This window comes from Peromyscus eremicus, chromosome 4, assembly GCF_949786415.1.
Source record: "Peromyscus eremicus chromosome 4, PerEre_H2_v1, whole genome shotgun sequence".
Classification (NCBI taxonomy): domain Eukaryota; kingdom Metazoa; phylum Chordata; class Mammalia; order Rodentia; family Cricetidae; genus Peromyscus; species Peromyscus eremicus.
Genome location: NC_081419.1, coordinates 100,526,186 through 100,540,488, shown reverse-complemented (window position 1 = coordinate 100,540,488; position 14,303 = coordinate 100,526,186). Strand labels below are relative to the sequence as shown.

At 42.6% G+C, this 14,303-nt stretch overlaps 1 protein-coding gene and 1 pseudogene across 1 annotated transcript in view; one reads left to right on the top strand and one right to left on the bottom strand.

Annotated features, from left to right (window-relative positions):
* Positions 1-72: 72 nt before the first annotated feature.
* Positions 73-14,303, bottom strand: part of Usp8 (ubiquitin specific peptidase 8) — a 54,665-nt gene continuing 40,434 nt past the window's right edge. Inside the window, exons 12-19 of the mRNA XM_059261327.1 lie at positions 11,036-11,116; positions 10,339-10,601; positions 7,362-7,562; positions 6,173-6,383; positions 4,907-5,143; positions 3,741-3,883; positions 1,103-1,235; positions 73-948 (exon numbers count right to left, since the gene is read on the bottom strand). Of these exons, the coding sequence (XP_059117310.1) occupies positions 763-948; positions 1,103-1,235; positions 3,741-3,883; positions 4,907-5,143; positions 6,173-6,383; positions 7,362-7,562; positions 10,339-10,601; positions 11,036-11,116 (1,455 nt within the window). The 3' untranslated portion in view covers positions 73-762. The remainder of the gene's footprint in view (positions 949-1,102; positions 1,236-3,740; positions 3,884-4,906; positions 5,144-6,172; positions 6,384-7,361; positions 7,563-10,338; positions 10,602-11,035; positions 11,117-14,303) is intronic.
* LOC131909606 (high mobility group protein B3-like) lies at positions 11,048-11,729 on the top strand (annotated as a pseudogene).

Genomic DNA, 14,303 nt, shown 5'->3' with positions numbered 1-14,303 from the left:
GATCTACACAGCAAGACCCTCCCTCAAAACTAGGCAGGAGGGGAGACAGAACACTTACAAGATTTCAAATGATTCTTTTTCATTAAGATTTTAATGTAGATGTAAATGAATCTTTTTAGAAAATTAAAGTCTCCATTTTTTCTTTTAGAATAAAGATTTAGTGCACAAATACAGCCCGGAGCCAACAGAAAAAGAGTTTTGCCTTGTCACTTCCCCAGGAAAGCCCTGCAGCTACCTAGAAAAGGCCAAAAGAGACCAACCAACACTCCTTTCTCGGCTTTCCACAGAAGGACATGTTCAACTATATACAGCGATCTGATGTGCAAGAGTGCAATAAATATGTACATATACATTCCTATCTGCGTTAGGTCATTCTAGAATATTCAGAGTGGATCAAGCTGGGACTAGAAATGAGAAAAGGCTATAGCAGTGAATAGGAAAATGAGGGTTACAATGGTTTGATACCAATAGAATAATAAATGTCTGGCTGATGAATTATTTTTAACTTTGGGGCAGACTAAAAAAGTTGTTTTGAAATAAATGATACCTGTAAGGGATGCTTACTATGATACTTGTTAAATGTCAGTTTGTTTTTGTTGTTTGATAACAGCACTGACCTGATTATATGGTGCTAGTAACACAGCCCCCAGTATTCTGGAATTCCTCTACATAGCCAGTTGCAGTGATCCGTTATCTCTGTAAGCATTAGGAGATGTGCCTCTGTGGTTTGAAAACATCAATGCGCTCATAACCTACACCTCTTTATGTGGCTACATCAGTTATGCGTGGTCCCAATGAAGTATAAAAGAGGATATAGGCTGCTGAGGACTTCACAGAAGACACAGAAATGTCGGAAACTTCATGGTCATCAAACTTAAACCAGCGCTGCCTGGCTGCGTTTTTACAGTAGGCAGTGTAGTGGCCTCCATCCAGCCCGCCGTAGTGGTTCTGTGGCAAGACAAAACAGACACTGAATCATTACTAAGCACGAGTCAGTCCGTTCCAAGTCTTGGCTGTCGTCACTCTCCTGTGAGGGAAGAAAGTACTGGAGCCTCCTGTTTTGTTTGTTTTAAAAATGTCTTCAGTTCAACAAGATACTTACTGAAACAGAAAACAAGTTATATTTCTTCAAACTGTTCTTTGGACCAATAACATACTGTGACAAGTCAAGATTTTCTAGTGGGAAGTCCACAGATGTTTGCAGCTTCTGCTTCCACCTGCCATCATAGGAGAATCTGCAGAACAGACACCACAGGAAAGACAAGAGTGCATTGTCACTAGTTGGTGTGGATTTCAAGGCAAGCTCTTAACTCTCCCATCAGCTGGGAAGTCTTGGGGCCAAAAGATGCTCAGTGGGGAAGTGTCTGCCATGCAAACCTCATGACAACCTGGGCTCGATGCCCAGAACCCATGGAGAAGTGACTCCACAAAGTTGTCCTCTGCATGTGTGGCATGACAGGTATCTGCCTGCACTCACAATGCACAGAAAATCACTTTAATAAGGCCTCTGTTTCAGTAATGGAAAGCTGACGCAGACACGGTTCATTTCTCTCTTACAAAGGAGATGGGGGTTGCAGAGAGTAAATGATGTGCCCAAGATGGAAAGCAAGAGTGGCAGAGGCAGCTCCACATTCGGGTCTCCTATTCCTGGACCAGCTACAGCACTAACCACAAAGGCACGGAGGAGGAGCTGAGGGAGAGCAACTCTAGAATTATGCCTGTACTTGGGGAAACCAGAACTAAAATGAACTGCAGGGAGACCTGTGTTCGGCTCCTTTCAACATTCTGTGTAATGACCTCACAGTTGTTATTCACAATGTCAAGGGTCAAACCCACAGCCTCATATATACAAAAAGAACAATGAACTGCTTCTCAACAACTCAATTCTACACAGTTGCTTTAGAGCCTTTAGTACTACAACTTTTTTTTGTTGGGGGGGTGTTGTTTTTCTAGACAAGGTTTCTCTGTGTAGTTTTGGTGCCTGTCCTAGATCTCGCTCTGTAGACCAAGCTGGCCTCGAACTCACAGACCTGCCTGCCTCTGCCTCCCGAGTGCTGGGATTAAAGATGAGTCAGCACCGCCTGGCCCTAGTACTACAATTTTTTTTTTTTTTTTTTTTTTTTTGGTTTTTTGAGACGGGTTTCTCTGTGTAGCTTTGCGCCTTTCCTGGAACTCACTTGGTAGCCCAGGCTGGCCTCGAACTCACAGAGATCCACCTGGCTCTGCCTCCCGAGTGCTGAGATTAAAGGCGTGCGCCACCACCGCCCGGCTAGTACTACAACTTTTAACAGAACCAATCTATGTTAACTTAAAAACACATTTCTATTGCCATAATGCTCCAAGTGACAGCTGACACCCTTGTCCAAACTAACTGTAAACTACAGAAAACCGAACATTTCAACGCTGAAACTGACATAAACAACTGGCTATAAATTTCCTGTAACCCAATATAAATGCTTGCTTCAAAACAAAATATACTTCACACAAAATGAGACTTTGGGGTTTTTTATAAAGCCAATTCAGGCTGGGTGTGGTGGTGTGCACATTAAGGGAAGAAGACTGAGTCATGGCTGGCCTGAGGGATGTGGGCAAGAGCCTGTCTCTGAAGAGAGAAGAGAAAAGAGAAAGCCTAACTTCCTCTGTGGACTGGAGCGGAAGGAGAGTGGTGGTGCTCAGCTCTCCTGCTGTGCTCTCCTGGGTAGACCCTGTCCTTCCACGTGGTTAGACTGGAGACCAGAGTGCTGAGATTCACCTGCCTCCCGAAGGCGCTGAGTTCAAGGCCAGCCCGGTCTACAGAGAAACTATGTCTCAGGGAAAAAAAACAAACCAAAAAAATCATGGCTTTTCCCCTTAAAATGTATTTTGGGCTGGTGAGATGGCTCAGCGGGCTAAAGCAGTCATGTGCAGCCCCGATGAGCGGAGTTTGCTCTCTAGATCCCAGAATGCAGCCGGAGAAAGCTGACTTTTGACAGTTATCCTCCTGCCTCCATACATGAGCTAAGGGACCCAGGCCTCCATACATGAGCTAAGGGACCCAGGCCCTGCACTCACACACTTTTTTTTAAAGCATGATTTCATTTTTTTTTTTTTGGACACAAGGTCTCGTGAAGCCCAGGCTGGCCTTGAACCCATGGTCATCCTGTTTCCATTTCTCAAATGCTGAAATTACAGGTATGTGCCACCACATTACACATGATTATATTAATTTTGTTATAGTTTATAATTTGAATGTTATTAAAAATATTTTATCATTTTATGTGTATGGATGCTTTGCCTATATGTGTATCTATACACCACATGTGTGCTTGGCGCTCATAGATGCCAGAAGAGGGCATTAGGTCTCCCGGAACTAGAGTTGCAGGCAGTTGTGAGCTGCCATGTGGGTGTTGGGAATTGAATCCAGGTCCTCTGTAAGAGCAGCCAGTGACCTTAACTACTGAACCATCTCTCCAGAACCTAAATGTTAATTTTTATCTGCTAATCTGTTTTGGAATTACACTGTGTAACACTTCACTTGACATGACTTAAGATTTCATTATCTGAAATGCAATAATTTAGTTCCATTAGTTTTTTTAAGAAATGAAATCTCGTAATAAGTACTGTTACTCTGCTGTCATGTCTGCCAGTAACTGTCACTACAGAACCTTCATTAGGTTTTCTTAAAAGACAATACAGAACTGCAAACTACATAGACATGACAGTTCCTCCATCAACTGCTAGTGCACAGGCAGAGGCCTTACCGTTTTAGGTGTACCAGCAGCACAGGTGGCAATTTCCAGATCTCTATCTTCTTTAGAGAGTCCCGCCGAGCTCGGCAATGGCTGCAGTAAAATCTATTGTTATCTGTGAGCTTTTCTTCTTTGGAAAATAATCTAAGGCAGTCCTAGTGGGAAAACACACAGCGAATACTCAGTGATTCATTCCTCATGGAGTGCCGGGATGCCCTCTTCAGTAAGAGTGCTGCAGACATAGGGACACCTCAAAAATAGAGTTAAGTATCTGTGATAAGGAGGGATGCAACCAGTGTACAGAGTCAGCACAGCACACACAAGGACCTCTACCCTGGGTCTGGTGGATCATGGTGGACTTATTGGAGGAAGTGAAGGCTGGAGGTATCAACACAAGCTATTCTATCAGTTCCACTGCTATCATGTCCGATCACCAAGTAAAGTACATGGAAAAAGTTAATGTCAAATACAACTTCCTAAGTTAGCTTTCTGGATGGGGTTTAGCTGAGTGATGAAGAGCCTCTCTACGTTCACTACTGCCAACAAACTTCTGGCTGCACCTGGTGACATTACCTATATTCCCAGCACTGTAGAGTCAGAGACAGAAGAACAGCTTGAGTTCAAGGCCAGTCTGAGCGACATAGCAAGACCCATTTCAAAAAGTCAAGGGCTATAGGCTGGAGAAATGGCTCAGCAGTTAAGGAAACTTGATCTTACTGAGGACCTGGGTTCGATTCCCAGCACCCACATGGCAGGTCATACCCACCAACTGCAGGGAATCTAATGTCCTCTTCTGGCCTCTGTAGGCAAAACACTCAAACACAAAAAACAGAAAGATAATAATAAACAAATTCCCAAGGGCTAGGATGTGGCTCACCTATTCTCCTGTCAGGATGAGACACACTTCTATGCACACACAATAACATTTTTTTTTCCTTTTTAAAAAAAAAAATTTTTTTTAAAGATTTATTATGTGTACAATGTTCTGCCTGAATGTATGCCTGCAAGCCAGAAGAGGGCGCCAGATCTCATTACAGATGGTTGTGAGCCACCATGTGGCTGCTGGGAATTGAACTCAGGACCTTTGGAAGAGCAGACAGTGCTCTTAACCTCTGAGCCATCTCTCCAGCCCCACAATAACATTTTTATCAACACATTTCCCTCCATCTTAAACTTACCTGTAATGTGCATTTACTTGTGGACGCTAGCGGCAAGGACAAATACATGAAGGCCTCAAACGTGCGAGACTTTTTGTGACAGGTGAGGCACTGCACCGTGGACTTGAACTGACCCTGGAAAAGTGCGACAATAATGGACTCGTTGAGCTGCTTGTGCTTCTGCCAAGCATGTTCGGCCGCTTTCAGGTCATCTAGGTGGTCGTTGTTCTCTTCCTTATGCCGCTTCCGGTTGTCAGCCTGGGAACGAGAACAACTCAGTGCTGTAGCAGCTGTCATTGACCGCTAAGTCTGGGGGTCAAGGAAGAACACTAAAAACATTTACACAGTTAGATGTGAGCCACCACAACAGTGAACTTTTATGTTTATGTTCAGTTGAGAACCATGACCGTCAAGGCTTTCTGAAGAACCAGGTCACAGCTTGGTGCTAAGAGTCGCTGTGAACAGATGGAGGTGGTGTTTATGTAAAGACATTTCTTTAATGAAAGCTATTTCCAGGCACCACCTAGTTTCATGGAGCAATTCTTTAGTAGGAAGAAAGTCTCAGAACATCAGAGTATAACACAAACAACACATAAATATGCAATAATATATAAAGAACAAAGATGTACAGACTACACTTGTCTAATACAACCAGGACTTTGCTTTCATAAGCATGAGGATCACAAGAACACATCCCACAGCCACTTTACCATTTGTAAATTGTTCAACATTTCCTATTAGTACTTGAAGAAATAACTATACACTACTTTTCAAATCTGGGTCACACATTCCTAATCTAAGAATCCAAATCATGGCATGTTATCACAAGTGTTAAATTATACTCCATGAAAAAAAATCATTAAAAAAAATTATTCAAAAATATTGTAAAGGCCAAGAGATGGTGGCACTTGCCTTTAATCCCAGCACTCGGGAGGCAGAGGCAGGTGGGTCTCTGTGAGTTCGAGGCCAGTCTGGTCTACAGAGCGAGATCCAGGACAGGCACCGAAACTATACAGAGAAATCTTGTCTCCAAAAAACTAAAAAAAAAAAAAAAAAAAAAAATCACCTCAGGAAATGGGTTTATGCACAATAAAAATAAATTTCATGTTGAGACAGGGGTCCGGTTCTAACATGTTCACTCTGTAAGTGCAAACACTCAGGTTTGTTCTGGGGAGCTCGGCAGACACGCTTAGTATAGTCATTGTCTCTGAAGAAGGACCGATGGTGAATGGGCTTTAAACTCCTACGAAGAGCAAGCAAGGGGAGCTTAGGAGAGCCCATTCTTACCTTATTTAGATCCTCGTGGAGGCCATCCATGAGGAACAGAAGCAGTTCCTGTGAATCTTGCTGGCTGGATCCTGCAAACTGGTCGTTTATCTTCCCAATGGTGACTTTGAAGTCTTTTGGACTGATGTATCTATACTGTCCTGTCCACAGCGCTTTCATGATTATACCAAATTCTTCTGCCACTTCACCTTTATGCCCCAACAAATTTGACCTGTGCAAATAAAATTAACAAAATAATAAAGGAAAAAGATTTTAAAGTTATAGTGGGTTCTTGGTACCAGCACAAAACTACACACACAACACACAAAGGAACCACTCACCTGCAGGCCTGGGTCAAACATGTCTGAACCTGACTTTGCTGTGGTCATCCAACTTGTTTCCTTACTCTGGCTGCAAGCCCTGCTCCTCACACTCATCAACAGGCTGCAGTCAAAGATGGAAGGTGTAACCCTGACGGTGTCTGCCATCTTGTTCGTCCTTTATGACCACAGCTGAGATAACTATCCGGTATTCTTGCAGATAAAGATAACTTTCTTTTACTAACTTGACTCTTCTGAAGCCGAGTGGCAAGTCTGAGTATGTCCCTCTAAAATTTAGGTATTGCACACAGACTAGGAACAGGCCCTTATGGGGCTACAGAGATGGCTCAGTATTAGTAAGAGGAACTGCTGCTCTCGCATAAGACCCAGGTTTGATTCCTAGCACTCAGATGGTGGCTCAAAATTATCCATAACTCTAGGTCCAGGGGATCTGGAGGTCTCTTCTGGACTCCTCGGATACCTACACTCACACATGCATAAATACACAATTAAAAAGAAAAAAAAAAAGGGTCTTCGGAGGTGACAGGCAAGGACATGACCTAGTAATTGGGATTGTGTTTGCTGAAAAAGGGCATAATGAAGGGGCTCACCCTGTGCCCTTCCACCTCCTGCTACACTGGGACAGCACAGATGAGAGATACTGATGCTTATCTTGGACTCTCAATCTCTATGAAAAAATAAGCTCAGCAGGTAAAGGTTCCCACCATGCAAGCTGGCAACCTGACTTGATCCTGGAGCCTACACTAGAGGGAGCCAATTTCTGAAGTTGTCCTCTGACCTCCACATGTATGCCCTGGTTTGTACCAAAGACCAGATATGGTTAGAATACCTTTTCACCAGTGTAGTGCAGACGTGAAATGTTCCTTTACCTGTTGATATCATCCTGGTAGCAGTTTCGGTTGAAATAATCAGCCAAGTGTGGAGCGTTACACAGGCACTGCAATATCGAGTTCATGTAACAAGTATTTCCCAAATTACGAAGTCCAGTAAGAGCTGGTCCAGATCCTCCAAACACAGGATTGAGGTTCCGAATCTGAGAAGCAGAAAGCCTCGAGATCTCAGCTTTGGGCCTAAGGAAGAAAAGAACAAGATGCTTTATGCAGAGCATCTCCACTTGAGTCCATGCTGAAGATGGCAGACTGCTGGAGCAGTGGTGCCATGATAAGCCTGTTCACAATCCACACGCTAAACTCTGTGTTCTCTGAGACATTTAGCAATTAGGTCAACTCTGTGTTCCAGGATCCTCCCATGAAATGAAACATGCCTACAACCTCTGTCAATTCTTGGTTCTAGAGGTGGCCTGAGAGAGGTTCTCCAGCTTCCACAGACTGAGCTACTGCCCAATGAGAAAAAGCTCTTTCAAACCTCTCCAAGTAGCCCAGAGAGGTTAGCATTATGAAATACTCCCAACTCAACCAAAACATTAGAGAATAAAATAAAATCATGTGTACTTATAAACTATACATTAATTATAGAGGACAAATATGTAGTATGTTCTCTCATATGTAGATCACAGCTGCTAAACATGAAATAGTATATTTAAGTGGCAGTAAAAGTGGGTAGAAAGAAACCCACTAGACAAGAAGAAAGAAACTTTAAGGAAATGTGGTTGGGAGAGCAACAGAACGCATGAGATATGAAAGGATTACTGGAGACAGAAGGAAGCAGTGAGGAGATGGGGTTTGGGGTGGGGAGAGGAGGGGAGTGTCTGAACTGAGTGTGGCAGGCATTTTTCTTGTCAGTATTTCCTCACTACTGTATTTGCACCGCATTTACACTGTAGTAGATATTATACATTTAAGAATTAAAGTGGGGGGGGGGGGGAGCGGCGCTGGAAAGATGGCTGTACTGCTGTTCTCCCAGCAGATCTGGGTTGGATTCCATGCCAGCAGATCTGGGTTGGATTCCATGGTACACAGACATACATGACACAAAACACTCCCACACATAAAATAAATAAATATTTAAAAAAATAAAGAGGCAGATATTTACACTTTTGCAAATAAAATAAATTAAACATAAATAAGATGAAAGTATATACTAATCATAAAACAGGCCTCAAATGAGACAGAGATTGTCTGGGTACTATTACCTAACTATGACTGCGGCCACTAAGGCACACATGGATGGTCACACTTCATTCAAAATGAAAGCCAATCTGGACAGAAAGAGGCATCTGCTGGGCTCTGCTGGGTACTACTAGGCTGGAGGTGCCCCTGACTCCTGTGCATGTGTCCAGAGCGCTGCAGTGAAGGGGACCTGACTGGTGGATGGTTCCTTGTCTTGCTGAGTCCCACTTAGTATTCCCTACCCATGGGGAATAGGGAAAACATACCAAACTATCCCAATTTTCTCTACATGCTCTTTCTCTGTTCATGTGTCTTTTTATTAAAATATATATATATGAACTGTATAAGAGATAGCTTCAAAACACTGCCAAATTAATGAACTTTAATAACATTATGATGTGAAGATTTCTAACATCTGAATTGTACTAACTCTAAAAGCTCTTTCAAATAGATCTCTCCCTAGCAGGGTGAGGTCTCAGGAAAGTGACCAATTGCTTCCTTGGGATGTGTCAGAAAAAATAAATAGAAAATTCTTAATAATTAACAAATAGTATATAATACATGAAAAAAAAACCTGTCACTTATTTATACATACACCAAACGAGTATTCAAGACCTCTACAGTAATAGTATTCAAGGATATTCCATGCATGAGACAAATGCTATAGTGTCTGCATTGACCTGTGCATACCTTCCTATTTCCTTTAAACCACTTTTAATTATTCATAATGCCTGATACAACATAAATAGCTGGTATTCACTACTTCTACAGCCCTCACCTCCAATTATTCTTGATCCCTTATTGGTTAAGTCCCTAGATGCAGAAACCACTCAATATGTTCTTGCTTTTGTTTTTTGAGAAATGTCTCATGCAGTCCAGGCTAGCCTCAAACTTGTTATATGGCTGAGGATGACCTTGAACTTCTACCCCTCTGGTCTCTATTTCCAGAGTGCTGTTCTTATAGGTATCCCTCATCATGGCTGGCTTATATGCAGTGCTGGGGATCAAACCCCAGGATTCCGGCACATTAGGCAGGCACTCTGCCAACTGAGCCACACCCAGAAACTGTGGACATGAAAGCCAGCTGCATTTCCACCCCCCACCCCCAAGTGATCAGTCCCTATCAGTCATGGAGAGAAACACAAATAATGTGCTATTTTGAGAAACTGAAACCTGCTGATAACCCTGTGAGCAGGGATGAGAACAGGAAAGGAGACATTATGGTACCTGCATTTTTACAGACAAGAGACTGTATTCCTCCACGACTGTTGAGAGAAACAAAGGCTGGAAATTGAGTACTGCCAACTCAGCAATCCTATAAATTACCTTCTTGGGTGGTGAGAGAGCTCAGTGGATAAAGGCTCTTGCTTACCAAGCCTGATGACCTGAGTTCAATCCTCAGGACCCACATGATGAATGAGAGAACTGAAATCTCTCTCTCTCTTTCTCTCGCACAGAAACACACACATACTTTTCCTTCATTAATAAAATTAAAAATTAATTATGATCTATGAAAGATGAGTGATGCCTGGGGCATGACGCTGCCTAAGCGCTGTAACAATATATGTAACTCTTTCATGTCTACATCAATACAAAATTCATTACCCTCTCACATATTAAGTTAGCATTGGGGGGAAAGACAAGGACATCTCATTTGTTTCTTATTTTTCCTTCCACCATAACAACAGAATCCTCTGAGACTGTAACTCTTATGTGGTGACATTTAGACAGATTTAAACCCTGACACTGTCTTAGTTCTAGAATGGGGAGAGCTTACTTGTTTTCCCGGTTGACTGTTGGGGTCACTGCTGGCCTCCTCTTTTCCTCCTCCTGCAGGGCCTGAGTGATGTCTGGGGAGGAGTAGGAGCGCTTCAGTTTAGATGGCTCCCTGTCGCGCTCAGCCGGGATCTGGGGCTTGACTTTGTGAGTAGGAGGGGTGGAAGGAGGTACAGACGAAGGAGCCATCTCAGGTGGATACATATGAACCGTGTTGGTGGGTGAATGATAGTAACGGAAGGTTCCAGTGATTGGATCAAGAAACTTGGAAAAGAAAAACAAACAAAAAGGTAAACCATCAGAGAAGCACTGAAGTCATTAAGGCGCCACCCCCACTGCAACATTTACTTCTGGGTTAGAACATGTGTGTGCACTCAGGGTTGAAGCTGGGGCCCTGAATTTGCTAAGCACAAACTATCAATTATTTGGTCCCTAAAATAATTTGAATAAAAGTAGTAATCACTTTGCAAACTTTCAAAGAAATTTAGGCTTGCTTTTACGGAATATTAAATTTCAAAATTCTACTGCCAGAGTGCTCATATGTGACAACCAGCACCTGAGGATGGGTATTAGGAGATTTCTGCACTAATCAGGGGGAAGAGTTCATGTTCTCTCTAACAAAGCAGAACTGACAACTAGAGAAGAATACTTTTGAAAACGGAGTGACTTGTACTTCAACTGAGAACTCTGACTTTTACCTTCGCCCAGCCTGAAGGCAGTCCTGGTACAATTCTCCCCATCTCTTCACTTCGAGCTCTTGTCAAAGGTTCTCGTTGAGCCTAGTTTGAAAAACAATAATCTGAGACTAGCGAACAATACAGTCAGGATGGCTAAAGGTGACCCCAAGAAACCAAAGGGCAAGATGTCTGCTTATGCCTCCTTCGTGCAGACATGCAGGGAAGAACATAAGAAGAAAACCCAGAGGTCCCAGTCAATTTTGCAGTTTTCCAAGAAGTGCTCTGAGAGGTGGAAGACAATGTTCGGCAGAGAGAAATCAAAGTTTGATGAAATGGCAAGGCGGATAAAGTATGCTATGATCGGGAAATGAAAGATTATGGACCAGCTAAAGGAGGCAAGAAGGACCCCAATGCCCCCAAAAGACCACCGTCTGGATTTTTCTTATTCTGCTCTGAATTCCACCCCAAGATCAAATCTACAAATCCTGGCATCTCCATTGGAGATGTGGCAAAAAAGCTTGGTGAGATGTGGAATAACCTAAGTGACAGTGAAAAGCAGCCTTACATTGCCAAGGCTGCAAAACTGAAGGAGAAGTATGAGAAGGATGTTGCTGACTATAAGTCTAAAGGGAAATTCGATGGCGCCAAGGGTCCTGCTAAAGTTGCCCAGAAAAGGGTGGAAGAGGAAGAGGAGGAGGAGGAGGAAAATGAATAAAAACTCTTGTCTCCTTGTGAATGAATACCTTAGAGTAGGAGAATGCCGTGATTGACACATCTCTTATTTGAGCTGTGTCTATTGCCCTTGTTAGGTTTAATTACAAAATTTGATCACGATCATATTGTAGTTTCTCAAAGTGTCAGTGGTTTACATGAAGTGGCCGTGGGTGTCCGGAGCGCCCTGAAACTGTATCAATGTTGTACATAGCTCTAAACATTTTTAAAATGAAAAGGCACTCTGGTGTTCTCCTCACTCTGTGCACTTTGCTGTTGGTGTGACAAGGCATTTGAAGATGTTTCTGGTATTCTGTTTTCAACTCGTGAGGTAGTGTTAACTAGATGGTTAGTTACTGGCCAGAAAGCCTGAGCTGTACGTATCTATAGTTTGTAAGGAGAACAACCCAGACAGATTCCTTGTTGGCGTGAAGGCTGTGAGGGGAAGGTGCCTTTTGGAGGGGGCCGTAGCGCAGGGCGTGCTGTGAGGCTGGACCTGTTGATAATGCGGTGGGCATCCATTTCGCTTCTGGGCATCCATTTCGCTTCAGGGTGTCTTGTTTTTGTATATAGTGGCATAGCATTCTGCTGACATTCTTAGTTGTGGAAAAGGGGGGGTCAGCTGGCATGAGAAGTGTTTAGATTTTTTTCTTTAGTTAAGTGCCGTAGCTTTTAAACTGTTTTTAAACAAACTGTAGAACTCATCATTGTCAGCAAAGCAAGGAACTCCTGCATCAATGAAATTTCAAGAACCCTCTGTACCTAAACGCAATTTGCAACATTCTGTTATTTTTTGTATGTTTAGAATGCTGAAATACTTTTGAAGTTAAATAAACAGTATTACATTAGAAAACAATAATCTGACTTTCCAATTAAAAATTTCCATTCACGCCAGGCGGTGGTGGCGCACGCCTTTAATCCCAGTACTCGGGAGGCAGAGCCAGGTGGATCTCTGTGAGTTCGAGGCCAGCCTGGACTACCAAGTGAGTCCCAGGAAAGGCGCAAAGCTACACAGAGAAACCCTGTCTCGAAAAACCAAAAAAAAAAAAAAAAAATTTCCATTCACAAACCTAAAGTACTTACACTGAAGAATGAAAAGAAACCCTGTCTTGACTGCCTTTCATATTTTTAAAGGCAAAGTCAAAGATGAAGGCAGTTTTGTGTTTCTCAATGTCGACTATGCCAAGGGTTAAAGGAGTGTGAATTAAAAGGAAAAATGTACTAACATTTCTAGAGCTTTCCAAAAGCAGCCAAGAAGTCATCAGAAAGCAGAGACTGTGACTCCAGCTGCTAGCCGGGAGGGAGAAGAGTAATCACTACACACACCGAGAGGCTGGAGAACATGAAAAAAGTTACGGCCTCTTGGGAAAACCAGTGCACTGGGAACTGTGTAACTCTTCTCTGTCACACAGCAATTCCTAAAACTAACAGAGTTGTTACTTTGCAATGAGTGTGCACACAAGCCTGGTGGTGAGTGCATGACAGTGTGGGGAGGTAGCTCTCCATGGTGGTCAGTGAGGAGAAAGAGCAATGAGTGTGCACACAAGCCTGGTGGTGAGTGCATGGCAGTGTGGGGAGGTAGCTCTCCATGGTGGTCAGTGAGGAGAAAGAGCAATGGAGACAAGTAAGGAAACCTATCCGATGATTATCTCATGGGCTATTCTAAACCATCTTGCCCTCCTAACATAGCTTCTTCTATATCCATTTTATAGAAATAACCAAGTATTCTATGTAAGTAAATACAGGTCAGTGCTCTGGAGCATCAACCTCTATATCGACTACAGAGGCTCCTATCTTTAGAACCATTTGTTTGTAAGATTTCCTTAGTAAATGAAAGACAATCCTCAAAGTAGAAAAAATATTTACAAATCTTATTTCAGAATGTTATAAATTCATATAGCTCAGTAAAAACTAGCAACCTAATTTAAAAGTTGGCTATGATTTGAATATATATTTTGTCAAAGATAGATAACCTGGATGTGATAGTGCATGCTTATAATCTCACCTCCTGGAATGTAGAGGCAATAAGGTCACCAGTTCAAGGTTGGCCTGGGCTCTATGAGACTGTCTCGGAAAACCCAATGCAAAGATAAACATTAAGTCCTATACCACAGATATGGAAGAAAGTAATGAGATATCACTATCATTAGGAAAATGTACATTAAAACTACAAGCTACAACTTATGATCTTTGTAATGTTTTGCTAGGATGTAAATATGTACTGACAGGTGTAAAATGAGCAGTTGCTTTGGAAAACACTTTGGCAAGCCTTTTTGTTGTTTTTTGTTTTTAAGTTTCTCTTTTTGTTTGTTTTGTTTTGTTTGTTTTTCAAGACAGGGTTTCTATGTGTAGCACTCGCTGTCCAGGAACTCACTCTGTAGACCAGGCTGGCCTCAACTCAGAGATCGGCCTGTCTCTGCCTCCTGAGATTAAAGGTGCAAGCCATCGCCTGGCGTTGTCAAGTTTCTTAAAAAAACAAGCAGAAAAGATTTCCACTCCTAAGTATTCACTCAAAAGTAACAAATACAGTGACACAAATGTCCACAGTAGCATTATTCAAAACAACTCCAAAGAAGCA